The sequence below is a fragment of the Takifugu rubripes genome, chromosome 8 (genome assembly GCF_901000725.2).
Source record: "Takifugu rubripes chromosome 8, fTakRub1.2, whole genome shotgun sequence".
NCBI classification, from domain to species: Eukaryota; Metazoa; Chordata; class Actinopteri; order Tetraodontiformes; family Tetraodontidae; genus Takifugu; species Takifugu rubripes.
In genome coordinates, this window is record NC_042292.1 from 11,067,753 (window position 1) to 11,092,884 (window position 25,132).

At 42.0% G+C, this 25,132-nt stretch overlaps 5 protein-coding genes across 10 annotated transcripts; 2 read left to right on the forward strand and 3 right to left on the reverse strand.

The window, feature by feature from the left end:
• The first annotated feature begins 480 nt into the window (after positions 1-480).
• On the forward strand, positions 481-3,475 carry LOC101062177 (uncharacterized). The gene is made up of 7 exons (XM_011606582.2): positions 481-816; positions 1,061-1,182; positions 1,303-1,413; positions 1,882-1,935; positions 2,449-2,610; positions 2,811-2,933; positions 3,133-3,475. The coding sequence occupies exons 1-7, from the start codon at positions 810-812 to the stop codon at positions 3,184-3,186; spliced, it is 633 nt and encodes a 210-aa protein (XP_011604884.1). The 5' UTR covers positions 481-809; the 3' UTR covers positions 3,187-3,475.
• Positions 3,464-6,536, reverse strand: slx1b (SLX1 homolog B, structure-specific endonuclease subunit). Of its 5 annotated transcripts, none has more exons than XM_011606581.2 (6): positions 6,449-6,536; positions 6,046-6,205; positions 5,909-5,960; positions 4,996-5,313; positions 4,519-4,734; positions 3,464-4,337 (listed from the first exon to the last, which is right to left on the reverse strand). In XM_011606581.2, exons 2-6 carry the CDS (start codon positions 6,180-6,182, stop codon positions 4,299-4,301), a joined length of 762 nt encoding a protein of 253 aa, XP_011604883.1. In that variant the 5' UTR covers positions 6,183-6,205; positions 6,449-6,536; the 3' UTR covers positions 3,464-4,298. The 5 variants fall into 5 exon arrangements, with proteins under 5 accessions (XP_011604883.1, XP_029696257.1, XP_011604882.2 ...); XM_029840397.1 differs by having other exon boundaries at positions 6,046-6,118; positions 6,412-6,494; XM_011606580.2 differs by having other exon boundaries at positions 6,412-6,477.
• Positions 6,537-6,894: 358 nt separating this feature from the next.
• Positions 6,895-7,967, forward strand: zgc:112271 (bolA-like protein 2). Its single transcript, XM_003966795.3, has 3 exons — positions 6,895-7,089; positions 7,326-7,423; positions 7,737-7,967. The coding sequence occupies exons 1-3, from the start codon at positions 7,027-7,029 to the stop codon at positions 7,834-7,836; spliced, it is 261 nt and encodes an 86-aa protein (XP_003966844.1). The 5' UTR covers positions 6,895-7,026; the 3' UTR covers positions 7,837-7,967.
• Positions 7,968-10,830: 2,863 nt separating this feature from the next.
• On the reverse strand, positions 10,831-14,257 carry LOC101061720 (protein C-ets-1-like). Its single transcript, XM_029841051.1, has 7 exons — positions 14,188-14,257; positions 13,674-13,793; positions 13,359-13,562; positions 12,682-12,855; positions 11,701-11,916; positions 11,503-11,621; positions 10,831-11,154 (listed from the first exon to the last, which is right to left on the reverse strand). The coding sequence occupies exons 1-7, from the start codon at positions 14,204-14,206 to the stop codon at positions 10,942-10,944; spliced, it is 1,065 nt and encodes a 354-aa protein (XP_029696911.1). The 5' UTR covers positions 14,207-14,257; the 3' UTR covers positions 10,831-10,941.
• A 1,041-nt stretch (positions 14,258-15,298) lies between these two features.
• Positions 15,299-25,074, reverse strand: LOC101075522 (glycogen phosphorylase, muscle associated). Of its 2 annotated transcripts, XM_029840569.1 has the most exons (21): positions 24,961-25,074; positions 24,646-24,901; positions 23,527-23,628; positions 23,278-23,356; positions 23,087-23,190; positions 22,424-22,555; positions 22,238-22,349; positions 22,077-22,159; positions 21,535-21,678; positions 20,568-20,660; positions 20,316-20,462; positions 20,023-20,186; positions 19,803-19,917; positions 18,911-19,012; positions 18,673-18,820; positions 18,541-18,599; positions 17,976-18,117; positions 17,432-17,639; positions 17,069-17,203; positions 16,904-16,970; positions 16,262-16,411 (listed from the first exon to the last, which is right to left on the reverse strand). In XM_029840569.1, the coding sequence occupies exons 2-21, from the start codon at positions 24,886-24,888 to the stop codon at positions 16,262-16,264; spliced, it is 2,529 nt and encodes an 842-aa protein (XP_029696429.1). In that variant the 5' UTR covers positions 24,889-24,901; positions 24,961-25,074. The 2 variants fall into 2 exon arrangements, with proteins under 2 accessions (XP_003966843.1, XP_029696429.1); XM_003966794.3 differs by lacking the exon at positions 24,961-25,074 and having other exon boundaries at positions 15,299-16,411; positions 24,646-24,888.
• Positions 25,075-25,132: the final 58 nt, after the last annotated feature.

The window sequence follows — 25,132 nt, forward strand, 5'->3', positions numbered from 1 at the left end:
ACAGGCCCGTAATCCAACCGGGTTTTCTGACCTACCAGGGAGGCAACGCGCCTTGGATGAACTTTGGTAACGTGGTAGAAGCGGTTTTCTGCTGGGAGGACCGAAAACCCGGCAGGATCGCGCCTCTGGAGGGCTGCGCGCTTTAACGCGACCAACTTAAACTTTTAAATAGGTGCAAAATTCGAAATTGAAAAGCAGAGATGTACAAAAATGTAGACTTTATTGGATTAAGTTACTCCAGACTGCAAATACGAGTGTTCCACAGTGCGTTTGGCCTCAATACAGAAATGTGTCTCCTGACAACAAAATAAGTTACAGCATCGGAACTTAGAAGGTCCAATAAAAACAACGACCAAATAAAGCTCCACCAGCACTCGAAGTCTGTACATAGAAGGAAAAACCTTATGAAAACACAAGTAATGCATTTTTTGTAGTCGCAGTTCAACAGGCGACCTGCTGTAATATGTTTATCTCCTTTCGGGAATTCTAAAGATTTCATAAGAAGTTGTGTTGGAGCTAAAGTTCGAATCTGTTAGTCATTTCATTTGACCCCCTTTTAGACTTCTTTTTTCTGTTAAATCGTTGCAAACTAATATTTTGGCCTTTTATTAAAACGCGTTTAAATCCAGCAAGTTTACCAGTCGGCCCTTGTCCAACCCCAAAACATCTGGAATCGTATTACAGGAGGCAGGACACATTCGCGAAGCCGTTGCGAAATTTACAGCTAAAAGCTGCGGTCACGGGGGATAACGGAATTAAGAGAAAGGAAGAAAACACGCATTAAAACATCCTTTGTCGAAGTCGACGCGATGGCAGGTATTATTCAACTCGATGTGTTCTTATAAATGTTGGTAAAGATCGTCGAAAATATGCGATTGAGATTGACATTCGTATTTATTTTCATTGATTTATTTTTCCAAACGAGATCCAGATGTGTAGCGACAGGGCGTGAATCTCACTTCCTGCATCCCAAACCCCCCTTCCCCCCTCCGTCTAAATTTTGTTTTGTCTTTCTGTGAATATATAACTTAAAATTCATAACAATGTGGGGCCGCCACAGATGAGTCAGTCATCATGGAGGAAGCAACCACGGCGGTCCAGAACCCTCTGGTGGCAATTACGTTCCAGAAGAATACCGACAGGAAAAAGAAGTACCTGGAGGCTGAACCCAAAGCTCTGGGAGTGGGTATCTATCTATCCATCCATCCATCCATCCATCCATCCATCCATCCATCCATCCATCCGACTCAATGACAATGCTGAAACTTGCCGTCCCTTTGAGACTTGTCTCTGCTATTCCAGATTACTCAGATTGGCCTGAGTGCCTTTCAGATCATCTGTGTGAGCGTGTTTCTGGCCAAAGATCTGAGCTCTATGGGGACTGATATCCCTTTCTTCATTTCGTCTTCACTGGTAAGGCAATCAAGCAAACTTAAATACTTGGTGGAACTAAATTGTCACCTCTCGTTTTAAGACATTCCAAAATGCTTGTCCCTATTAGCCTATATTATTGTTGTGTGACTGTAGGTGTGTCCACACTCTTTGGGTGCCATTATACTCACATATGCGCGTATACACGTGTGATTAATTTGCAATTTGTATATGTCTTGATGGCAAAAATATACTTAAAAAAACTTTTTATAGAATGCACTTTGTGATTGTTGCCCACAGTGGTATGAACACATACATTTAGATTATTTGGAAATCCAGAAACTTGTTTTGTAAAATTATTGTGTGATGTTTGTCTATTAACTCAAAATAATAATTATATATAATATGGGGTAGATCTGAAATCAATGGAGGGAAAACATATTTTTTTATATTGTGTGTTTAAGTGTTACCATTCCATAATGCAAATACAATTTTCTTTTGTTATAACAGGTGGTAATAGCTGGAAGTGTGGCTATAGCAGCACAGAACCTACATCAACCAACCGTGAGTATTCTGATTTGACATGAGGCAGCAACATTATTATTATTAGAATTATAATAAATACATCTCTCTCAGGAGTTGGAGACAGCCGTGTTCGTCATTGTTTCCCTCCTTTACACATGATTCTTGTCATCATTCTGCTTAAAGTTATTATTGGTTTAATCTGATAAATGCAATCCATCAATTTGTATGAAGTAGCAAAATCCAGGGACAATAAAGGGTCTGAAATCCAAAATATTTTGTGTAATCAAGCATGGCTAATGGTTTAGTATCGATTGAGCAGCTCATCGGCGTCAATTTGATTAACATTAAATGAACATAAAGTGACTGCAGTTGTCTGTATATGTAATATATCATTCGTAGGCATCAATGGAGGGCTTGTACCAAGCAAACCTGCAAAATAGATCATTCCCTGCATCTTACATTTAGGATTTATATACAGTGCATGGTCAAACTTTTAAGTTTAACATTTTAAAGAAACAAACAGTTAAAATGCATCTTTTGTCCTTGTCTCAGTTAAGGGCTTGTTTAGGGATGCAAATTGTAGCCTGCTGTGCCTCGATTTTCAACTTTATCTTATCCATGGTGAAAAGTGATATCACGCCATCGTACTGCTGGACTTGGAATCGCCATGAAAACTTCACTTTGTACTATGGTACAGCCTGTTCCAACATCGAGGTGAGTTTTTTTCTTAACCTAACGTCATTTGTAGCTGGAGTTGCATTAAATAAACCCAACTGAATATGAGATGTTTGAATTTTCTTTATGTCACATGCCGTTTACACTTTTAACACTACGGATGTCTTGTGTTGCCCCGGCAAAAAGCTCTTTTCATATGATTGGTCCAAATATCCTTTCTGCATCTTCTTTACTTGCAGAAGACACAGAGCCATTTCTTTGCAGAGAGTGTGATCATTCAGGTGACGCTGATGGCCATCGCTGTCACCCTGGCGGCCTACTGCTGCAAGGTGGTCCACTGCTGTGCACCAGCTCCCAAAATGGTAAACCATTATTAACCATTATCACTGTTTGAATGCTGTCACCTAAGACGGATCCATCTTAGGGATTCTCTAATAAACTGCTGTCAGACGCCGTAAAATTAGTGTCTGTAGTCTCTGTATATATATATTTTTTGCCTTTGAAAGCATTTACAGCAGCCCGTGACTATTCATATTCTTTCTTATTATTCTTCCCTTTCAGCCGGTGATCACGGTACAAGCAGAGCCGGCCCAACCCTCAAGTGGACAAATGTAAAAGACAAATGTATTGCTACATGTTTACTACTGCACAAAATTATACTAATCAGATTTTTTTTTTATATATATATATATATATACTCTATATATATATATATATATATATATATATATACAATATATATTACAGAGTATGAGATGATGGTATGTGAAAATTGTCCCAAAAGCTTGAACTCTGCAGTTCTTTTGCATAAAGTCCTCGATTCTTCTTGCTTATTAATACAGGTTTGTATCATGTTGACACAAAATGGTGTTTATCTTTCCAAATAATAAAATATAGAACAAGATCTTTATTGGAATACAAACACTGGTTTATAAAGTATGAGCATCAGCCTGAAACTTCACCAATAACTGCTTTATCTGGAGAAAACACTGAGAATACAACCCAGAGATTTCTGGGTATGCATGCTCACAAGCATCAACCTAAAGTCTGGAAATCTTCATTTTTAATGACTTCATTGTTTATTGACTCCTGTAACTCAGGGGGTAATGCAGAGGTGATGCGAAGGGTTCGGTCCGATTTGGAGTCTACACCTTTTCAGAGATTTCCTAATGTGATTCTTCTCCTCGTTCCTCAAAGATAATGTTTGTGGTGTTTAAGGAAGTTTCACAATCGTTCACACCCAATGTCACATGATGACCCAGACGATCGGTTTAGCTTTAATAATGTAAATTACCACCAACGAACACCGACTAACGGCAGCACTCGATAAAAAAAAAAAGTTCGAGCGCTTTTTAGCAGCATTTTACAGCTTCCAGTGTTCTGAGGTCCAAGCTTTGCTTGCCTGGAGTTGAAAACATTCCCTGCAGATCCTCTCAAGCTAGATGGAGGGAATGTCGATGTCGATTTCCAGATGTTTCCAGAAATGCTCGATTGGGTTGGAGTCAGGGTCGTTCAGAGTTGGGTCTGACGCACTCCGCTGCTGTTTTGGTTATGAGAATATGGCAGCTGAACCCGTGGCCCAGTGGGAGGTCCAGAGTCCCCCCCCCAAAAAAAATATATATGTTGAAAAATGAATTAAGTTTATTAAATATATATTAAGACATCAAGTAAAATGTGCACTCCAGAAAAATAATCATAAAAGTTTTTGTAAAAACAAAAACTCATGCTCAGGCTGACGGCTCATATCTGAAGTTCATCCGTCCAGTCTGTCTACAGGAGAGAAGAAAACACAGTTACAGTCTGGTACAGAAATGCAAGAGATACATTTGAAGTTATCGCTGAGCTGTTATTTTAGCAGCCTGGCCCACTTGAGAGCAAACAGTTGATGTCATTTTGCAATTAAGGGACAATATAACTTCACAAAGCACATTGGGTTGTATATCTTACACTGTATGATGACGGCACGGTCGCCTCCAGGTCTCCAAAGCAGCCATTTTTACGGCGGATAAGAGTCCCCCAGAGCAAAGCTTTATAACATGATGGGCATTCACCCTCCACTGGCAAGAGGTGGGACGGCGCCGACTTCAGGAAACGTCTGGCAAGGCAGATCACATGACTGCACATGTTACAGGATGGGTGGAAACAGCTGAGCTTCTCTGGCCCCTAGAAGAAAACACATTGATTTGTTTGGCTGTCAGTTCATCCCATTTTGAAAGCTGTATAATCAGACATGAATTTGAATGAGTTGGTTTGACATTTTATGTCCACGTCAAAGATGGGATTTATTTTAGTTTTATTTGAAGGGCTTAAACTTGTCGTGACGAGGAACTTCTTCACACAGCCGAATTTAGGTGACTGGGTTTATGTTTAAACATTCCTAAACACATAAGTGTGAGGCTCAAGGTGTCCTGCACAGGTTCTCACCTTAATCAAACCTTTACAAAGGAAGCACTTGAGGAGTTCCCCCTGCTCCGACGACAAATCCACTTGCTGTGACTTTTTTGCTGTCACACTCCCTAAAGCAATTGGAATGTGCATTGGAGGCTGCAGGTTGGGCTCAAAGTCCATCATGAACTCCTGTTTCAACCAACGGGTTGTTAGTGGCTGCCTGTTCCACGGAGCCACCAGTAGCATATTAGAGACAACGCGCCAGTGGAACTGTAGGCTCGACTCCTTCCTGGAGCGCTTACAGACATGGGAGAGGTGCCTTGAGGAGTGGGGGTGCTGCCATGCCCATTCAAACTATCCAACACAAAAAAGAAAATCAAAATTAATTACAACCAGGCATAAACAAATCTTGTAAAATTCTTGAAATTATATATTAGTATTACCCTTAAAGCTGCATTACATATCAGTAATGGGTGATATAGACATAATACATATACATAAAGTCAAAAAAGACAATAAAACACAAACATGTATTCTATATTGTAATTTGTAGTTAAAAACAATTTACTGTATTTCTAGACACATTTTCACATTATTGTGCAAATGTCAATAGTAATAATTTAATAGTAGAACTAAAGTCTCCTTCCTCAGACATTGTTTACTTGCTACACTTTCTTAAATTTCAAAATTCCCACTATTTTGTATACTGTTGTATAAAAAATATTTCACTTGAGGTCATCTTTCTATCTATAATACAGTTGCCCCAAATTAAATGTAAAAATGCCTGAAAGAAATTCTAATGTCTTTTTCTACACTAAACAATCATGCAGTCTGCTGAATATTGCAAAATTGTGACACGTCATAGAAACTTTTGGTTAATCTATTACTCACAAATATATTACATTTGATAAAATACTTCACAGAAACCATTAAGTTATTTCAGACTTACCCTTAGGGCCGCAATATCTGATGGAAAGCCATGGATAATAAGGAGCATCTCCCTGGCAACAGAAAAGGGATGCATAGAATGAATGCCACTATACAGCACCGGGTAGGACTCGGTACTTTATTTGACATATATGATACCATGGTCCCCTTCCACTTGTCCTTTTGGCTCCCCCCTTGTGTCGTCCAGCGTTGTGCTGCTTGATCCTGCGCTCTGGGTTCACAGTAAAGCCGATGTAAATACGGCCCTTATATTTTGGATTGGTGCAGTACAGCATGTACACCCCGAAGAAACTTTCAACTACGACAACCATAATTATTAGAAAACAAACCGTTTTCGTATTGAGCCAAAAAACACTAAATAAAAACGTCATTAAAATCCATATATAACGACATCAATGAGTACATATCGGTTAATGTCAAAGACAGTAAACAAAGAGTAAAAACACTACAATGACAAGATAAATAGTTAAAGCACTGCGGAATTACGATTAGGGTTACATTTACTTTCGAAAATTTGCAGAAATTCTGAAAAAACCCGCACCATATTAGTAGGTTAGAGATAGTTATATTTGAATTGTAAGCTTGTCTTGGGGGTCTTGCGCTTGGTAATGACGTCATGCGTATTGCCGTCCACAGAAGTGCCTTCAGAATATTTGGACATATTAGATATTATATCCTTTCTTTAGCCTTTATCCTTATTCAATCTTATTTCAACGAAACCTAGCAACCCCCGAAAAAAGATAAATACATACTGTATTTGATTAACTTAGCTTCATTTAATTTAACTGAATAAAAAACATTTGAGCCCTAATTTTATCTATTTATTTATTGACAAACTCAGGTCCAAACAGATTGAGTCATTAACTACCTTCAATTGTACCTCAATTAATTACTTGATTTTTTTTATTTTATTTCTTATTTAATTTTATTTTTTTGAGCGTTGACGCATGTTCAAATTTCCACGCAATAGGTGGCGATAATGCGCCTTGGTACGTATCGTTTGCTACCCCGTGAAGAAAAAGAAAAAGAGGAGGAAGAGAAAGAATAAGAGAAGAAGAATATTGATTATTGTGTTTAAGTAAAATTTAAAACGTTATTTATATTTTGGGACTTGTAGACATGACTGTAACAGCGGAACACATTCGGGAAAAGTTGACCAAGGACCTTGGAGCTGTTCACGTGGTACATTTGAGATAATCTAATTGCAAATGTTCCACCAGTACATTATCCACTGCTCAGAAAATGAATATTGGCGTAATATACTTACCCTTTTTTTAAATTTAGAAGCATCAATCTAGCCTTTCTGTCTATGCATCGCATTAGATACTAACAAATGTATCAGTATCAGCTCAGTTGGATATTTTGTTAGTAGAATGTATAAGACTTTTGAATGATTGATTTGTTCTCCTCGTCTTCAGGATGTGGAAGATACGACCAACAACAGATGCACTACAAGCTTCAAAGTCCTGGTAGTGTCACCTCAATTTCAGGGAAAACCACTGTTGCAGAGACACAGGTATTCTTTTCTACTAATGCTTCCAATAATCTGTGCTTAGTGTGCATTTTATTTTTATGAAATTATTTCCACAAAAATAGTTTTAGTATAGTAAATACTGTGGCAGCAAGGTAGTAGATTACCTTTTTTATGTGACACAGCACATTTTAAAGACTTAGATGCACAGAACATTGTGTCTTACAATCTATGTTCAATGCCAGAGATTTATCATTTTTACTTTGCTTCTAAACTTTAAAAGGAAGACGAGTTGGTGCAATATAACAGTTCTTGTGTGTAGCTTATTCCTATGACTAACTGAGCTGTATGTTAACAGAATGGTGAACACATGTCTAGCTGAGGAGATGAAAGAGATCCACGCTTTCGAACAGAAGACCCTCACACCAGAACAATGGGACAAACAAAATGCGCAATGACATCCACATTATTTCCACCTCAACAAATTATGTATATCTGATATGGAACAAGCATACAAGTGAAATTCCTCTGGAAATCACCATGCAGTAGATCACTCTGTTGCTATTATTAAACCTCTTTATGATGTATTTTGACGGTTGTTTGAGTACTTTCTTTCCCAAAAGGTCAATATATCGTTCATTACTGAAATACTACAAATTTCCTCTTCCATCTTCCAAGCAATACAAAATAGATATTTTAAAATAGGGAAAACCACTTCCTTGCAGGTCATGCACACTTCTTTCCTTCTCAACAGACTCGGAATCTTACACTCTTTAGATCGTTAAAACAGGTTTTTTTTCATTTGCATTAAATCGCTCCAACAGAAAGCATATTGTCTCAAAGTGATGCTGAATAAATCTGTTACTTAAAACTTTCATCTATGACAGAGTTTATAGTTCTATTTATTCGGTAAATTTTGCATATTTTACTAATTTTTTCAAAGTATTCTACGTTACAGATATAGAAGCCACTAAACAGGTTAACACACTTTGGGCCATTGAGGATCTTCTAGTCTTTCCAGGTTTTTCCCTATCTTGTGCGTGTCACTCTGCTCTTCCTGTTTACCTTTTTGATATCGCTGGTTCCAGAGGCACAAACTAAAAAAACAATTCTACATAAGAGAGGATTAGCCATGGTAAGGTTCAAAGTCTGCAATTCTAGCAAGAATAATATTAGATGGTTAATTACCATATAGAATATAATTGGAATGGTAGAATATAGAATTATAGAATATTCTTGTGCATGTCCAGCAAAAAGAAGTTGTTACTTGAACAATTTTACATAAAAGTTAATGATCTTGAAAGATAAATAAATAAACGGTCCATCTTTTTAAATGAGTATTTAGTCTACGAAGGTTTGGGCATCTTGTATCTCAAGATTTTTGTTATCTAGATATCTGTGTGTGTGTTTATTATGTTATATACACTTTGTTGTCAAGTTGGAATGGGGAAAAAAAATACTAATTTGCTGAATTAAAGTAATCGCCTAAATTTCCTCCGCAGTCTGATCACTGTTGGTACCTTCAGTACCTCGTCTTTATGATTTAAACAAACCTTAATCAATAAATGTTTGTCCAACACCGTTTGCTGAGGTTATTTGTTCCAAAATGTGTGACACAAAAGCCCATAAGGGGACAACGCAGCATACGTGGGCGCAGGTACGGCGCGTGTATGGATAGATGGATGCTCTTTTATCCATGTGTGAACTGGCGATAAAAACAGAGCGGGAGCATCATGCGTGGAGATTACTTCCACCACTTACCATCCCAAGGTCTGCTAATGGAAGCGGAGTGTGGGGAGAGGGTGTCATCGTCCGAGTGTGTGTTGGGCGTGAGCGCGAGTCTTTTCAGTGAAGAGACGCTGACATTGTTATTTATATGACATCGAGCACATTTTCCAAAAAGAGGAGTAAACAAAAGAAAAATGAAGATATCTACAGTTTTTTGGTCGAACCGAGATCATGAAAATGTGAACCACGTGTTTTGAGAGAAAAAAGGAAAACAACTGATCCAAATTGTTTTTGTTTGTTTCAGTGTAGACATCATAAACTTGCCTTGCATATGAAATGAGGGTTGGATGGATTCGGATCAGCAGAAGCAGAAATTAATCCTTTATTCTACCAGGCACCAGAGGACAATGCATCAATAAACCCTCGCCTGGGTTTGGGGGATATTAGACCACTTGATTTCACCACAGGAGACGACTGCTCCCATCCAACGGGAGCCGTATGTACTGAGGTTGAAAATTCAGCTGAGCATGAGCAAATGCTTCAATTAGGTTCCATTAGTCCAACCATCCACCTGGTCTCTGCTAAAACAGCCCCTGGCAGGGATTCTGCACCCCTGTGTTGCTACCTCCAACCAAAGGTGTCTTTCTGATTAGATGTCGCGATACAGACATAACATTATGACCTCCTGCCTGATATTGTTGCCAAAACACTTGGCAACAATAGACCCGACCAGTGAGGGACTTCGCTAGACCCCTGAAGATGTGCTGTGGTGTCTGGCAGCATGTTAGCGGTCCCGTACGTAGCGGGCGGTGGCGTTACACATAGTTTGCCACAAAACCTCGAGAGGTGGGGCATGTCAGAACAACGTTTCTTGGATCATGTTTTACATGTTTTGCAAACTGGAACCATCCCATAAGGGATGCTTTAAACACAATTTGGCCCTTATCAAAGTTCCACTTGCCAATTTTTTCCGTTCATAACAAATCACCTTAAATTCTGGTAGTTGAATCTTAGCAGGAGGCTTCATCAGTTCAGTCCAGAACTGGTGAAGCCTCTTAGATTGCAGGTGAAACGTCTTCAAGAAATAAAAACAGTCCTAAATTGCTAAGATTCCACCGGATTACCATCACCTGGATGACTGAAAACCTTCACAGACAAATCAACTTTAAGTGAAAACTGTTGATCTATTGTCCAATACATCCCAATACAAGTGGACATAATGTTATGCCTGATCAATTTATCTGCATCTAATTAATCAGTTTCTCTTTTCTTTCTTTCTTTCTTGGGAGGGTGCTGGAGCCTATACCAGCTGCAGGTGGGGGAAGCCAGGGTACACCCTGAATGAGTGGCAGGGGCCTATTTGAGCATTTGGGGGTTCGGTACTTTGCTCAAGGGTACCTCGGCTGTTGAAAGTATCCTGCCACCTCCTGACTGCTACCAGAAGATCTTCCAAATTTTGAGTAGTGGAGGGTTCCAACACTTGGAAAAAAAATGGTTAACGCATGTTAAAAACACACTAGTGAAACATCTTCATGTGTTGGGACCATTAGGAATCTCAGCTCTTGTTTTTGTTATGAAACAATAGAATAGAATAGAATAGAATAGAATAGAATAGAATAGAATAGAATAGAATAGAATAGATCTACAGAAACAGAAACACATGACTCTTTGAATGTTTCGTTGTTTCTTCATCACAGAGTATGCAGAGCACACACGCACCTTTGCATACAGATGGTTTTCTTTTATTCAAAAATACAGGATACAAATACAGGTTATAGCCTTTAATAAACTGGCTTCTAAAAAAAACTGTCTTCTGTCTGTTCCATTATGTCTGTTCAGGAACTGCTGTTGGTAATGTCCAACATGGCATGCAGCTCTCCGGGCTCATATCCAAGCAGATCCTGTAGGTTGCAGACAAAGCGGTATACGTAACGTTTCCCGACTGTTTTACGGATAATGTTCTTGTCGTAGTAGTATCGCAGACCCCGGCTCAGCTTCTCGTAGTTCATTTTAGGCTTGTTCTTCCTTCGTCCCCACAGCAGAGCCACCTGGAGATAGTGCGAGTATTCAAAGAGTGCTAGCTGCATGAGGCTAATTTAAAGCTAGAATATGCTGCACATAGAACGTCATGTACTTAAATCTGTCTGAGTGATACACCCTCTATTGCTTCAACAATCTTTAGGTGCATTTTCACTGCAGAAACGTCAGGGCAATTTTACAGGGCAGTTGGTGTGTGTCTTCATGGCAGGAACCTCCCCTGAATCACCATTAACAGGAACTTTTATGGGGGCCTAATATTAATTATAATATTTGCTTTTGGCGGCTCAATAAAGGAATTGACCCAGTGAAGTTTCTGCCCCAGTATTTACCAGGAGCGCCTCTACTGTATTATATACCTCATCGGGGTCCATCAGCTTAAACTCCCAACCATCTCCTGTCCAGCTTATACATGACTGACAGCTTCGGTCTGTGAGGAGCTCCAACAGAAACTGCCAGAGTTGAATGGGACCGCTACCTATTTAAGACACAGCGACAAATATATAAACCGTTGTGAAATGTGCCAACCTTATCTTGTTGTTTCCAGTATCACGTACCAGTGTAACCAGCGAGGATAGCTGCTGGTATCACAGCTCTGCCCAGTGTGCTTTGGTTGCCTACATATTCTTTGAAACTCCTGTGCGAGTGCGAGTGCGGGAACGTGAAGACACCTTCGGGCGTGATCTCTGTCACTGGCTCCATAGCCTGGAATGGAGTGGTCCAGGATAGAGAGCTGTCGATCGGGTCACTGTGGGGAATATCGGTCTCCCTCTCTGCAACAGCGGACAGCAGATATTGAGGATTGATGGCTACGGTGCAAGGCCGCAACATGTAAAATACTTTCACGGTGAACGTTTTCAAGTGAATTTCTTTCTCTGCTCACTTCTGCTGGGGGTCTTCGACAGCGTGACCCATTAGACCAACTCTTAATATTGTCATAAATACAATTAAAACATACGTTTGACCACAAAAACAAACCAAACCCCCGACAACACTGCTGAAACAGCACTGCCCGAGACCCCTCCCAACATGCTGCACAGCCCCATCCAACGCATGGGTTTACAACAAAGTCCCAGAGGTGCTGCGCCCATTCAGGTGGTACCTCATTGACCCCCAAAACATCAAGGTGCAGCACTACAACACAGTTCTGGCTGTGCCTGATACACAACATCTGGCACTCTGTCAAGTACCAGGCCCAACGAACGGCCCATGGGCCTGGGGGAAAGGTTCCCTGTAAACAAGAGTGATGAACCTGATTCTTCTGAGACCCAGCGTCCAAAAAAGACATAAAACATATTATGAATTCAATAGCTGTATAGCTAATGCTGCTTTCCCACTATTCCCTACTCAGTGCGACTTGACGGCACAGTTTGGAGGCTCGAGGTACCGGGGCTGAGCAGGTACTATTACCGGTACTATAAATATTACTATTCCTACTGCTGTTGGGTGACGAGAGTCACACTTTTTATATATCATGACCTTTTCTCTATTGTTAAGACTCGATGGACTGTGTAGTGGAAAAAGCACCTCTACAGTACCTCCTTCCCTTCTTGGTTCCTGCAGCAGAGTATGGCGGTTCCTGCTGAGATCCTCTGTGCTATAGAACATCTCGTGCTGGGCTGTTGTGGCTTCCAGAGGTTGCAGCTCTGGCCTTGCAATGGGATGGCACAGATCATAGTAACTGTGTTTGTCCGATTGTTCATTAACACAGTCTGAAACACAGTGGAACGCAGAAATTCACTAATATTTACTGATATTTACTAATAATACGTAGTATTATAGAGGCTGCTTGATGATTAACTGATGATTTCTCTATACTTTTTAGCTTCTTTAGCAGGAGGGTCCTAGTTTTCTTACAAAGTTCAGCCCTTCAAATCATTAAATTCAGGTATTCCCATCACTTCTATGGTTTATAAAATCACACACCTCAGCCTGCAGACTGCTTCTACAGACATTTGCCAAAGAACAGGTGGCTCAGCTGGTTCAGCATCATAGGTTGTACCTGTGCACATAAATCTCTCCAACGCTACATTTCTTGATGCTACATATTCTGCTCTCTACTGTTGGTGGTATTACAGCAACTGGGAATGACAGTAACTCAGCCAGGAAGCCTTTGGCTCAGGAAGAGTGTGCAGAGAGCACCACCGGTCAAGCCTTCAAATTCCACGCTGGAATCTGTGGTTTTCACAATGAAATAAGCTGCATTTCATCTGACCTTTCCTCATGTCCTCCAGATGCTCCCAGAGAATTTCTCCCGCCGTGCAGTCAGAAATCAGGGCCAGGAAGGCGTCTTTGTCCAAGGCGCACAGGTCACGTCCCTGCAGGCATCTCAGCTCTGAATCCAAGGAGTGAAGACCGAACTCACTCTGACACCAGTCCAGCCAGTAATTCACCTCCCACTCAGACCACAATGTGGGATCTGCATAAATGCAAATGTACAACGTATACATTCAGCAAAACAGCCCCAGTGAAGGTTTCTCCCTTCAAAATCCCAAATGTATCTTCTGCCTGTGGTTAACGGAGGTATTACCTTTTGGGAAGTGATGAAGGATCCTCTCCTGGGCAAAACCTGCAAAACTGGTCTTCACTGCCTGGCTAATGACTTCCTTACTGGTTGGGGTGAGTGGTGGCACCTCCAAGAGGTCCAGCCCTGGGACGACATCAACACATACCAACTAGCTGAATACATACAATAAAAGCTGGGCTGTCACTTTTTTTTTATCCAGCCATCAACATTGATATAATTATAATATATTAGATTGTAGAATAATTATAGAATAATTACAACTAAATGATCTAATATTACCAGAGGGTTGTATGAGAAAGGGCATTCAGACAGACAGACAGACAGACAGACAGACAGACAGACAGACAGACAGACAGAGGTCTAAAATAATTTTTAGAAAAATTGGGAAAACAATTTGAAAAAAAATCTAAAAATTTTAAATGATCTAAATTTAAAATCTAGAAAATTTAAAAGAAACCTCGATCACCCACATCACTACATCCTCATAGGTACGGAGGGAGCTGGCCAATTATCTTACCATACGTGACGCAGTCCATTCCAAGGTGTGAAGAACTGGGGATCAGCTGGAGAAAAGGGAGAACACAATGGCAACGGGGCTTTATATGGCCCGCAGGGGTCGGGGAGGATGGCCCCCCGATGCTGATGAACAACTGAAGTGAAGTGAATTTAAAGATGAGTGTTACAGCAAAATAAACAAACCACATGAAGGCAACACCAGAAATTAGAACTGATGCCCATTGTGCACCTTTATGACATTATCATCTAGGGAATATCCACACTGATAAATGCTCTGTAGGTTTGTCGGGCTGCTGTCTTACATGTTCACGCTCGTCCATTATTGTCAAACTTCATGTTCATCATGTTTATCGGCCCCGTCAGTGAGGAAGAGAGGGACAAACCTACTCTAGCATTTCTGGCAAGCTCATGTTAGCTAGTTGATTTAAAGCCTTGAAACAGTTGAAACAGCACAAAATGATTATTTAACATACACGATGCATTTACATTTAAAAACAATGCCTTTGTCTTCAGATGATTCCTGAGGCTGTGGCTGGAAAACAAATTGGAAAACAGTCATAAAATAAATCATCTCCCAGAGGTGGAAGACCAGGCATAAACAAACTGATATTAATACACATTTTGTCAGTGAATTACTCTGAAGCCATCTTTCTGGACTCAAAAGCCCTTTATACAATTAACATCTAATCCTTGTTTTATAAAAAAAAAAACTCATCAAATTGACGTCAGATGTTGAATTTATATTTATTAGTTGTTTTGCTGCTATTCCAGCATTTGTGTGAATCCTGAGGAAAAATTGCGACACCTCTACTGACTTTTTAGCGTGAATATTATTTTTCTTCAAAATTTTGACAGTATCTCAGTATTATTAAGGCATTTATATATGATCTGTAAGAGCAAACTAATAAATGTAATTTTTTTTCACTACTGATTTACTCATTGCTGTTTAATACACCTTCCATACACACAGCGCCCTCTGCTGGTACGATGTGAAAGTTTAATATATTTTATTTTCAAATAGTATCACGCCTTGTTTGTGTAAAGAAATTACCTTTGGAAACTAAATAAATATAATATTTCTATAGGTCTCGGCAGGACAAGCAAACATCAGATGAGGTCATTTTAACATTTATTGACGGACTAATGACAAAATCTTTGAATGACACAGGCAGGTTTTTCGTTCTACCACAACTCAAGGTAGCGACACAGCATCAACACAGTCACTTCAGCATGTGGTTACACCTTATGGACTTGTTCTACATGACACACACATGTAGCGTCACAGAGATTGCACACTTTTCAGACAGGTCACACAGACATATATAGCACGTGCAAGATGAAGCGCTGGCATCGACAAGGATAAAGTTATGGATGGAAATATCCTTCAAATACCATAAAACACTGACGTAACACTTGGGAAATATTGTATAGTTTGTAGAATATATTAAATATAAACTTAAATGTAAATCTGCAGTGAATGAGGAGATATGGCTTCCTTCAGATACCATCCAGGCACAGTGCTGCAATGAGGCCGCGGCAATAAACAGCCTCTCATCCTGGTTTTAATATCAGCGCTAAAAATGCTTTCAAAACATCTCATTTGCTGGGTGTCGTCACACTGGCTCAGACATAATGGAAGTGTAGCTTTGGGTTTGAATCTAGTCTGGAAAACTGTCACCTGGAAGACACGACGCCTTTTTAAAAAAGGCCTAGTTGTTGCTAAAGACAGTAAACGCGGAGAAAATCGGCAGAAAATGCCCCCAAACTCAGTTTGACCCCAGTTAAGCCTCTGCTGGGTTTTAGTATTAACACAATTTTCCACTGAAAAAAAATTCCATGATTAGAAAGGTGAATCTAACCTTTGTCTGGGATGATTTTTTTAACCCAGCAATGAAGCTTCTAGTCATAAAAATAGGAATTTGCTGCATTTAGGTTACATAGTGGGAATACACATTCGGAATCGGTTAGAATCTACAATACAGAGGAGCTACGCCACGGTGCACACTGGAAATGCTACACTCCTTTCCTTCAGTGGATGGACAAAAGCTGCAGTAAGGCAGAAGAGGCACGTCTGTTTATTGAAGATCATCTGGGGCGGCGATTTTCTCCAAGCTGGGTTCCACACCCCAGATCTCCTTGGCGTACTGGGAGATGGTACGATCGCTGGAGAATTTTCCGCAGCCAGCAATGTTGCGGATCACTTTCTTGGTCCACTCTTTAGGGTTCTGTTAAGAGGAGACGTTTAAGGCATGCATTAAAGTAATGGAGTGGTTTCTAAGGTGGAGGCTGTTGCCACCAGGGGGCGCCAGAGTGCCTCAGAAAGTTTTAGGGCAGATGAAAAAGAAATGGAAAAATAACAAAATAACTAATTATTAAATTTAGAATTATTCTAAAATATTATTTAGACTAATATAAGATTTAAGTCTTATTTACCATTTTTGCTTTTATAATCAGCTGCTTGTGAAAACGCAATTTGATGTCCTATTGTGTGAAATATATGCTCTTGATTCACAAATGTTTGTTGAAAAGAGTTGAAAAGTTGAAGTTTTTAAATATGTCAATTGTAGCTGAGCAATACCATCTTTTTATTTGTTTATTTTATTAGGTTTTTCATTAAGAATAAGCAAAAAGCAACTTGCAGTTGACAGGGAAATGCATTCTGGGTAATACTGAAAAAGAGCAGAACTTACGTTGAAGTTTTATTTCAAGACACTGACCTTGTAGAGAGCGTTAACTTTCTCCTGACAGCTGATGTAATCTTCATAATCTGCAAACACCTTGAACCTGTGGCAAAATTGAGAAATTGAAGATTTCATCACGTGACGCGATCAAAAATGATGCTTCTCTCAGACTCCTCAGCAACCAAACGATCGCACTCCGACCTGTCGTGGTGCATCAGCAAGTTGACAAGGTCCTTGAAGAGGTCGGGCTGGTTCGGGCTGAACGAGCCTCCAGATATCTGGTCCATGGCCTCTTTCAGCTCAGGGATGCGGTTGTAGTAGGACAAAGCATCATAACTGAGGACCAGAAAATAGGCCAATTAGTCCTTAGTTCTTGTTATGCTTCATCTGGAATCCATAGAAACAATACGAAAGAGGCCCTTTATAACCATTTGTGCTATGATTTACTGCTGTTATTGTTTAATTACTGTCACAGTTCTGTCAGTCTCATTAAAATCTTAACATGGACCTGATGCAGTGGTGATTTCTGCGTGTGTACAGGAGGTTCACGCAGGCAGTGCTCACCCCTTCTTGTCTAGAGCCTCCACATCCTCCACCCTCATGCCGAAGATGAAGAGGTTCTCCTCTCCGGCTTCCTCCGCCATCTCCACGTTGGCTCCGTCCATGGTGCCGATGGTGAGGGCCCCATTCAGCATGAACTTCATGTTCCCAGTTCCAGAGGCTTCGGTGCCTGCTGTGGAGATCTGCTCAGACAGGTCAGCAGCAGGAATGACTGCAGACAGGGAGAGGGAAAACCCTTAATCCATCCCATCATCAGTCCATTTTACATTGTTTATTAAGGGAAAATGAGTTCCAGTATATGAGGAAAATATTCAAACTCAAAGTTTGACATCTGTCGCTTATCTTCAAGATTCATAATCAGGATTAATCCACACCTACCCAGTGATTCTGTTTTATCCTTCCAACCGCTGAAGGGGCTGAAAGTTATATATCTAATATGATGTAATTATTCTTTAGAACACTAATTTTCATCATCAAGAAACATAAAAACATCAGGCCATTCAAAAAGAAGAGCAAACATGAAGCACCCCACTTTGCAGAGTCTTACCCTTCTCAGCCAGAGTGACTCTATAGTTCTCCAGGAAGATAACTTTTAGGTTGTCCCCGACAACGGGGTCATTATTGACAACATCTCCAATGGATGTGATCAGCTTGATGATCATCTTGGCGGTGTGGTAACCAGGAGCTGCCTGGAAACACGGAGAGATGTTACGCAATGAGTCTTCTCTCCAGTGTGGGATGAACTTTAATCGCTTAATATTGTTGTTTACAATGGAACTTTCTGGAAACAGTCTCTGAGTGTGCATGACTGGGAATGCCTGTTTTAACTCTCGTCATTTATGTCATATTATTGCGGTTGAAAGCCATCTTTTCTCATGAAGTTGAACTTCCACATCCAAGCCCAGTCCTCAAGGGCCATAATCCAGCCAGGTCTTCTGTCCTACCATGTAGTCAGCGCTTCACCTGGGATCCTGCTCCCCTCAGTGAGGCGTTTCCTGCATGGCAGGACGGAAAACCAGGCTGGATCACAGCGATGGCGATGGGGTTTGACTCCTCTGCTGGATCCCATATTAATGATACATGTAAGTATGTTCAATGCCAGTGTTACTTACTTTTCCACCAATCATGATGGTTCTGGGGGTCCACGATTTTTTGGGTTCCTTCTTGATTCCTTTTGTAAAAGGATGGAATATATTTACCTTAAGATACAAGTGAAATATGTAAAGAAACCATCGGACACCTACGGTTGTACAGCGTGATGATGTGCAGACAGTTGAGCAGCTGCCTCTTGTACTCGTGGATCCTCTTCACCTGGACATCAAATAGGGAGCTGGGGTTGATCTTCACCTTGTAGTGCTCCTCCAGATAGGCAGCAAACTTCATCTTGTTCTCCTGGGAGGGGGCGTCAATGGTGGAACGTTACGGAAATGGTCTCGAACCCTACAGTCATAAACGACTCTGATGGTCATTTCAATCGCTCACTTGTTTGACTTTGGCGACATCTCGAATGAAGACATCATCGTCCACAAAGTTCAGAAGCCCCTTCAGTTGGTCCAGGTCGCAGATGTAGTCCTCACCAATCCTCTACGGATGTGTGGTTAGCAAAACAATCATTAGCATATCAAATACATTTTTCGGGGGAGTTTTATTATCAATAAGGCCTATTCTACTCAATGATCATCTACAGTTGGGATCAAAAATGGAGAACATCTCACAGTTTACTCAATTTCAAGGTCGCTGCCCAGTCACTGTGGAAATGATCCAAAGGACAGAATATCAGAATATCAGAGTATAATTGATTTGGTTGGGATGCTTATGCAGCAACAGGTACATGGTGGAGGGAACGCAAATGTTTATTGGAGCTTCCTTCTGTCTTTGGAGACAAATTTATGGCTAAGAAACTCTCTATGGCGAAAGAGTCTCAAAGCATAAGAGAGCTGTCTGGCTCCGCCCCTTTACCAGCTTTAACCGGAGCAGAACCCCGGTCCTGAGTGGCTGGAACACTTTAACGCGGTTTGAGTTTGTTTCTCTGGGCATTTATGGACAGTAGGAGACCTGCAGGGAGATTTTCAACATCCTCTCATAAGACCTCCTGTAAGTGAGCAATTTTTTTTTAAGAGCAGCGTGAGGGACAAGTGCTATTGTTGATTGTTGCAACCTTTAGAAACGGAATTCAGACGTGTGCTTCAGCCTCTAATTCCAATCCTCGGTTGTGTTTGGTTAAAGAGCCCTAATTATTTTGGAGAACCATGTTCTAGTAGCCGGGTGCAGTCACAACATAAATACCTTCAGATTCTGAGCACTGTTACTCTCATTTTGCTCCCCGTCGTAGCTAAAAAGGCGAAATCGTGGTAACTCTGGGGCGCAGACGCACCTCTGCGATGGCCTCTGCCAGGCCAGGGTTGCACATGACCAGCCAGCGCCGGGGAGTGATGCCGTTGGTCTTGTTCTGAAACTTCTGGGGGTCGGCCTCATAGAAATCTTTGAACCTGCGCGATAACAGGACAATCTCTGATCATCATCATCATCATCAGTGTGACGTCAGCGAGGCTCGAGGGTTTTGTAACTTTGGGGGGGCGTTGAGGTCGTCTTACACAGTCTTCTTGATGATTTCAGAGTGGATGCGAGCCACTCCGTTGACGGCGTGAGACCCCACGATGCACAGATGAGCCATGTTGATTTTCTTAGCGTCGCCTTCCTCGATCAGGGACATTCGGCGCAGACGGTCGTTATCTCCAGGGTAGAGCTTGCTGATGCGCTGGAGGGACAAACCAATGAGGTTCGGAACGCTTTCCCGGCAGCATCCACACACGCTGTGGAAATCCTGGCTCGGACTTATTAGATAAATGGAATAAATATAGCAACATAAACGGGGGGCAGATTGTACCTCAAGGTGCCTCCTGTTTATCTCATAGATGATGTCCAAATGACGGGGCAGCAGGGTCTTGAAGAGGTCAATGGGCCAGCGCTCCAGCGCCTCAGGGAGGACGGTGTGATTGGTGTATGCACAGGTCCGCACCACAATGTCCCAGGCCTGGAAATGAAAGGAGAGGGTCCAGTTATGCTGGGAGAGACAGCAGACGTCTGTAGCGCAGCCTCATGGCAGCTTTGGATGAGAGGCAACACATCAAACACAGACCTTTTCCCAGCTGAGCTTCTCTGTGTCCACAAGGATCCGCATCAGTTCAGGGATTGCTAGAGCGGGATGGGTGTCATTCAGCTGGATGGCCACCTGCGGACGAGCACCGAGATTTGAAACAACATCTGGAAACATCTGTGCGTCTGTTGTAAGCCTGAGGTGGCTGCAATGTGCGTGGTCATGAGCTTGTATCAACCCAACTGTGCACCCATGTTAACCTGGTGGGGAACCTTTTATACCTTAACTGGAGCATTAAACAGTACTGGGTGACACATATTGTCAAATCATTTAACAGTATAAAATCAGGATTTATGGATAAATCCCCCCGAAAAACTGACTGGAAGGTCAACAGTCATAGAACTGCTCCAAGACTACATTTATTAGGCTGACGAGGGACTTGCTATTATTATTATAAATATCCTTGAAAACAACTACGGTATTATTATTACATTATGAATACAAACATGTGACCACAGGAGGGCGCCCAAGACGCGAACTCGGGCTTCGATCCAGCGCTTGGAGGACCGGTATGTGAACAATCTCTCTGGTTACACAGGGATCGTGTCACAGAGACCAGATTAAAGTTCTCTATGTTAATTGTTTCCTCCTCATCCTCAAGGTTTAGTCATGGAGAAATCCATCACACTTTTCATGAGGAAGTGGAACCAGGCATAAACTTTGATTGTAAAGAAGTTGTACTTCAGAGAAAATACTTATTTCAACCTGGAGGACCTTAAAACACCTCTGGTAAACTCAGGTCGGCATTTATTTGGCCTCCAATGCAAACATGGACAAGATTAGGAGAAGACATTCTCAAAATGATGCATTTGTTACTTGCAGGTTGGACTTCTGTAGTTTATTGAGGAGCCTCCAGTTGATCTAAACTGCTGCAGCCAGATTTTTGACGTGAATTAGCAATTGACTTCAACTACCGGTAGATTTTTGGGAGGAATTTGAGGTCTCCAACCTTGTCGGGCAGCGTAGAAAGGTCCAGTCGCACAAAATCCGTGGAGCCAAACTTGGAGGCCTTAAATCTGCGGATGATGTCCTGAAGAGTTGCAGCCACAACAAAGTACTCCTGTTTCAAACGGAGCTCCTTCCCCTCAAAGAACTGCACCATAAATAAAACATTAAACAATATTTAGGATTTCAGAACGCAAGCAAATTCCTATTTACACTTCTGGCTGTTCCAGAGATACATCAGCATTTATTAATACGACTAACTGATCCCCACTGTAGTTAAAAAAAAAAAAAAATTTAAAAAAGAAACAATAAATAAACAATTTTTAAAATATTGCCCAACACTCCCATTTTATCCTATATTCTGAGTGGGTTTTTTTAAATAATTTGCGACCTTAAATGTCTCAACCGTCCACCCAGGAACACAATATTTGGTATAATTCAGTGTCATTAATCGATGTCTCAGCAGTTAAACGTGTTAGTTGTTAAGAAATGTTAAACCGAACGATCAATATAAAACTGCAGAGGGTGAAACACAGCTCCACTCACGTTGTCGTTGGGGTAGAGAACCCTGGAGATGTTCTCGGCTAGGTTTCGGTCCAGCACAGCCTGGATGTATCCGCCCACGTTAACTGTGGCCAAGCAGCAGCGATTAAACATGCGTTTCTGCGGCACGATCGCGGCTCAGCAGCGCAGGAGACGGCACTTACAGTCTTTCAGGTTGAAGTCACACGGCGCCTTCGCGGACCAAAGCCTCATGGTGTTGACAATGTTGTTTCGGTAGCCAGGAACTGGGGTGTCGTAAGGGAGAGCCAACACCACCTGGGCCGCAGTCAAGTTATCATGTGACAGATGGTGGGTTTTGATTTGAATAACTAAAGCATCCTTTATCTAACCTGGGTGTCGACCCACTTGACTCCTTCATCTGTGTATTCCACGCGGCCGTAGAAGTGGACAGGCCGCATGTACTCGGGGCGAGCCTTCTCCCAGGGGTTGCCATAGCGCAGCCAATCGTCGGCTTCCTCCACCTGTGGAAACAGGCACCGGTAGGAGCTCCCACATACTCCCGTCTGTTTCAAACTCTGACTTTTGAACTGAAATATTGACTTAGTGTCCACACATATGGCCCTTTCCACCAGCATTTGTAGGAACATTTATTACCAGAGCGACCTAATTTATCTTGGTGAAAAAACCCAGGTAAACTGTGCAGTTTGCTTTTCCACTGCACCTTAATATCCCAGAATTTTTTTTTGTTATTAAAAACTCATTTTGAGCCTCAAACTCCCTACTGAATACTTTTGAAAGGAGTCCCTGGACCCCTGGTGGAAAGCTACATAAATAAATTATACTTTTAAATAAAAATCAGGTTTCTTCAAAAAATCCCAGGTTAACAATTAATTTTTTTTCATGTGGAAAATGGACTAAAGTTAGATTTGGCCTTTATGGGCATCACTATTTCCATTCATTTTAATATCTGAGGATTTTTGCATAGTATTGTCACTAATCTATGGCCAAAAAACCGTCATGGATCCACAGTCGGGTCCATCCGGTCGACACACCTGCCAGCCACTGACGATCTTCTGGTTGAAAATGCCAAATTCGTATCGTATCCCATATCCATAAGCAGCGAGGCCCAGAGAGGCCATGGAGTCCAAAAAGCAAGCTGAGGGAAGAGGGAGGACAAAACGTGAGACGAGACATCGATATAAATCTCATGGTCGATGGAGCGGGACTGCGGGTGCGAGCTCACCGGCCAGGCGGCCCAGACCGCCGTTGCCAAGGCCGGCATCTTCCTCCATGTCCTGCAGCTCCTCCATGTCCAGCCCTAGCTGGAGAGGACACGAGCAGAAAATGGTGGAGAAATGATGAGGACAGGCAGAGCCAGCTCTCCCCATGGGCATCAGAGGAGGTGGCCTAGGGCGCCACCTGCTGGAGCCTCCTTGTATGATAATTACAAGAAAGGTTCAGAGAAGCAGGAGCGACTTCCGGTTTGCATCACCTGGTATGTGGCTTCATCGCAGGCGTTTTCCAGTGCCAGGTTAACCATGGTGTTCTGAAGAGTCCGGCCCATGTAGAACTCAAGGGAGAGGTAATACACCCTCTGCAGGACAAAACCGAGAAGACAACCTGTATTATTCATTCAATTCACCTCCGTTTATGCAAAGTGTGTTACAATCCAGACGGTCGACCCTCCGACCCCCCGACCAAGCAACAGCAGGACAAATCTTCCATTTTACCAGGAGGAAACCTTGAGCTGGACCCGGCTGGTACAGGGGGACCACAATACTCAAGCATGTATGTGTGCTAAACAAACATAAGGGATGATTTAAGTGGAAACAACCCCTATTATTGGTGGCTGTTGTGAGGGTGTGGAAGAAAGGCAGCCTACAAATATCAACCATGTCGTTCCACAATCCGCAGGAAAGTTGATATTTTTGGAAAATGCTGGTTATCAACCAGGAGTTAAAAAGAGATCAAAGGAAAAACTTGTTTTAAGAGAACAGAAGAGCCTTTATAGTCAGGCTGTGGGGTCTGAATTTTAGAGCTGTTGACGTTTTAATTAGATAAATTCCATCAAATGAGTGGCTGGGTGCATCCATGCACCGTGTAGCCATTTTGTGATATCATGGCGACCAGGGCAGGATGGAGGGTGTTATGTAATACCCCCAACAACCAGTTGCGTCTCCGCGCACTGTGCGACTTTAACGCAGCAGCTATATTTTCACACAAATATTTAGGGGGGGTAAAAAACAGGAAATAAGAAACCAGTCGAAGGCCGAGGGGCGGCCCTCTGAGTGGCGCACGGCGCGTCAGGTCGCGCTCGCTTGATGGATGGATGCGCGGGCACATTATGTAACGGTCGGGATCACGGTGAGATCAGCCAGACTGGGCCAGAGGCAAATTCGGTTCGTCTGATCCCGGTTGAAGGTTGTTTCATTGGAACGTACCAAACAAACAAAGTGATATCACAATTTAAATAGGAAGTGGTAATTCGGGGAGGGAGGGGTGTGCGTGTGTGTGCGTGCTGCATACCGCTGCAGAGTGCACCCCCCCCCCCCCCCCCCCAAACCCGATCAGCTGTGGACGTGAGAGAATCCTGCGGCATCACTTTTCTTACTTTCGGGTCCTTCTCATAATAATGCTGCTGTGTCCGGATCCAGCGGCCCACCAGGTGGTCCCGGACCGTGTTGGCCAGAGCGAAGTAGTAATCCCGTTTGGTGGCCACATTGCGATCTTTCACCAGAGTGAAGTGGAGATGACGGTTGAAATTTGTCTTCAGGTCCGCGACGTTTTCGAGTCCGGCCAGTCCCCGCACGGAGATCTGCTTCCTTTTTTCCTGGTCTGTCAGAGGCTTGGCCATGATTCCCGACACGCTGCAGGATTTTATTTTATTATTTTTTTTAAAGGAATGTTAAATGTAATTGATCTGTACCTCTTCTGAGCGCAACCAGCGTGGACCAGCAGCGCTGGACCTGATCTTGGGTATATATACCTTCACCGGCTTCCATCAAGCTACAAAAATCGATCGTTTTCCTGTCGTTTATCTTACTTCCGGTTTTAAAAATAAAACTCCAGTAGAGAACAACTGCATAGAACTGGTAAAA

Excerpts from the sequence above, each read along its gene's own strand:
- zgc:112271 (XM_003966795.3), top strand. The coding sequence starts at position 7,027 with ATGACTGTAACAGCGGAACACATTCGGGAAAAGTTGACCAAGGACCTT. Across the intron at positions 7,090-7,325 it reads ACCTTGGAGCTGTTCACGTG|GATGTGGAAGATACGACCAA; the intron begins GTACATTTGAGA and ends CCTCGTCTTCAG. Across the intron at positions 7,424-7,736 it reads CCACTGTTGCAGAGACACAG|AATGGTGAACACATGTCTAG; the intron begins GTATTCTTTTCT and ends GTATGTTAACAG.
- LOC101061720 (XM_029841051.1), bottom strand. Across the intron at positions 11,622-11,700 it reads TATCCTCGCTGGTTACACTG|GTAGCGGTCCCATTCAACTC; the intron begins GTACGTGATACT and ends TGTCTTAAATAG. Across the intron at positions 11,155-11,502 it reads AGCTGATGGACCCCGATGAG|GTGGCTCTGCTGTGGGGACG; the intron begins GTATATAATACA and ends CACTATCTCCAG.
- LOC101062177 (XM_011606582.2), top strand. Across the intron at positions 1,183-1,302 it reads CTGAACCCAAAGCTCTGGGA|ATTACTCAGATTGGCCTGAG; the intron begins GTGGGTATCTAT and ends CTGCTATTCCAG. Across the intron at positions 2,934-3,132 it reads GTGCACCAGCTCCCAAAATG|CCGGTGATCACGGTACAAGC; the intron begins GTAAACCATTAT and ends CTTCCCTTTCAG.
- slx1b (XM_029840396.1), bottom strand. The coding sequence starts at position 6,278 with ATGACGTTTTTATTTAGTGTTTTTTGGCTCAATACGAAAACGGTTTGT. Across the intron at positions 4,735-4,995 it reads TTTGTAAAGGTTTGATTAAG|GGGCCAGAGAAGCTCAGCTG; the intron begins GTGAGAACCTGT and ends GTTTTCTTCTAG. Across the intron at positions 4,338-4,518 it reads CCGTGCCGTCATCATACAGT|ACTGGACGGATGAACTTCAG; the intron begins GTAAGATATACA and ends TCCTGTAGACAG.
- LOC101075522 (XM_003966794.3), bottom strand. The coding sequence starts at position 24,888 with ATGGCCAAGCCTCTGACAGACCAGGAAAAAAGGAAGCAGATCTCCGTG. Across the intron at positions 23,357-23,526 it reads GCGATGAAGCCACATACCAG|CTAGGGCTGGACATGGAGGA; the intron begins GTGATGCAAACC and ends TGTCCTCTCCAG. Across the intron at positions 20,661-21,534 it reads TTTCTACGCTGCCCGACAAG|GTGGCCATCCAGCTGAATGA; the intron begins GTTGGAGACCTC and ends GCTCGTCCGCAG.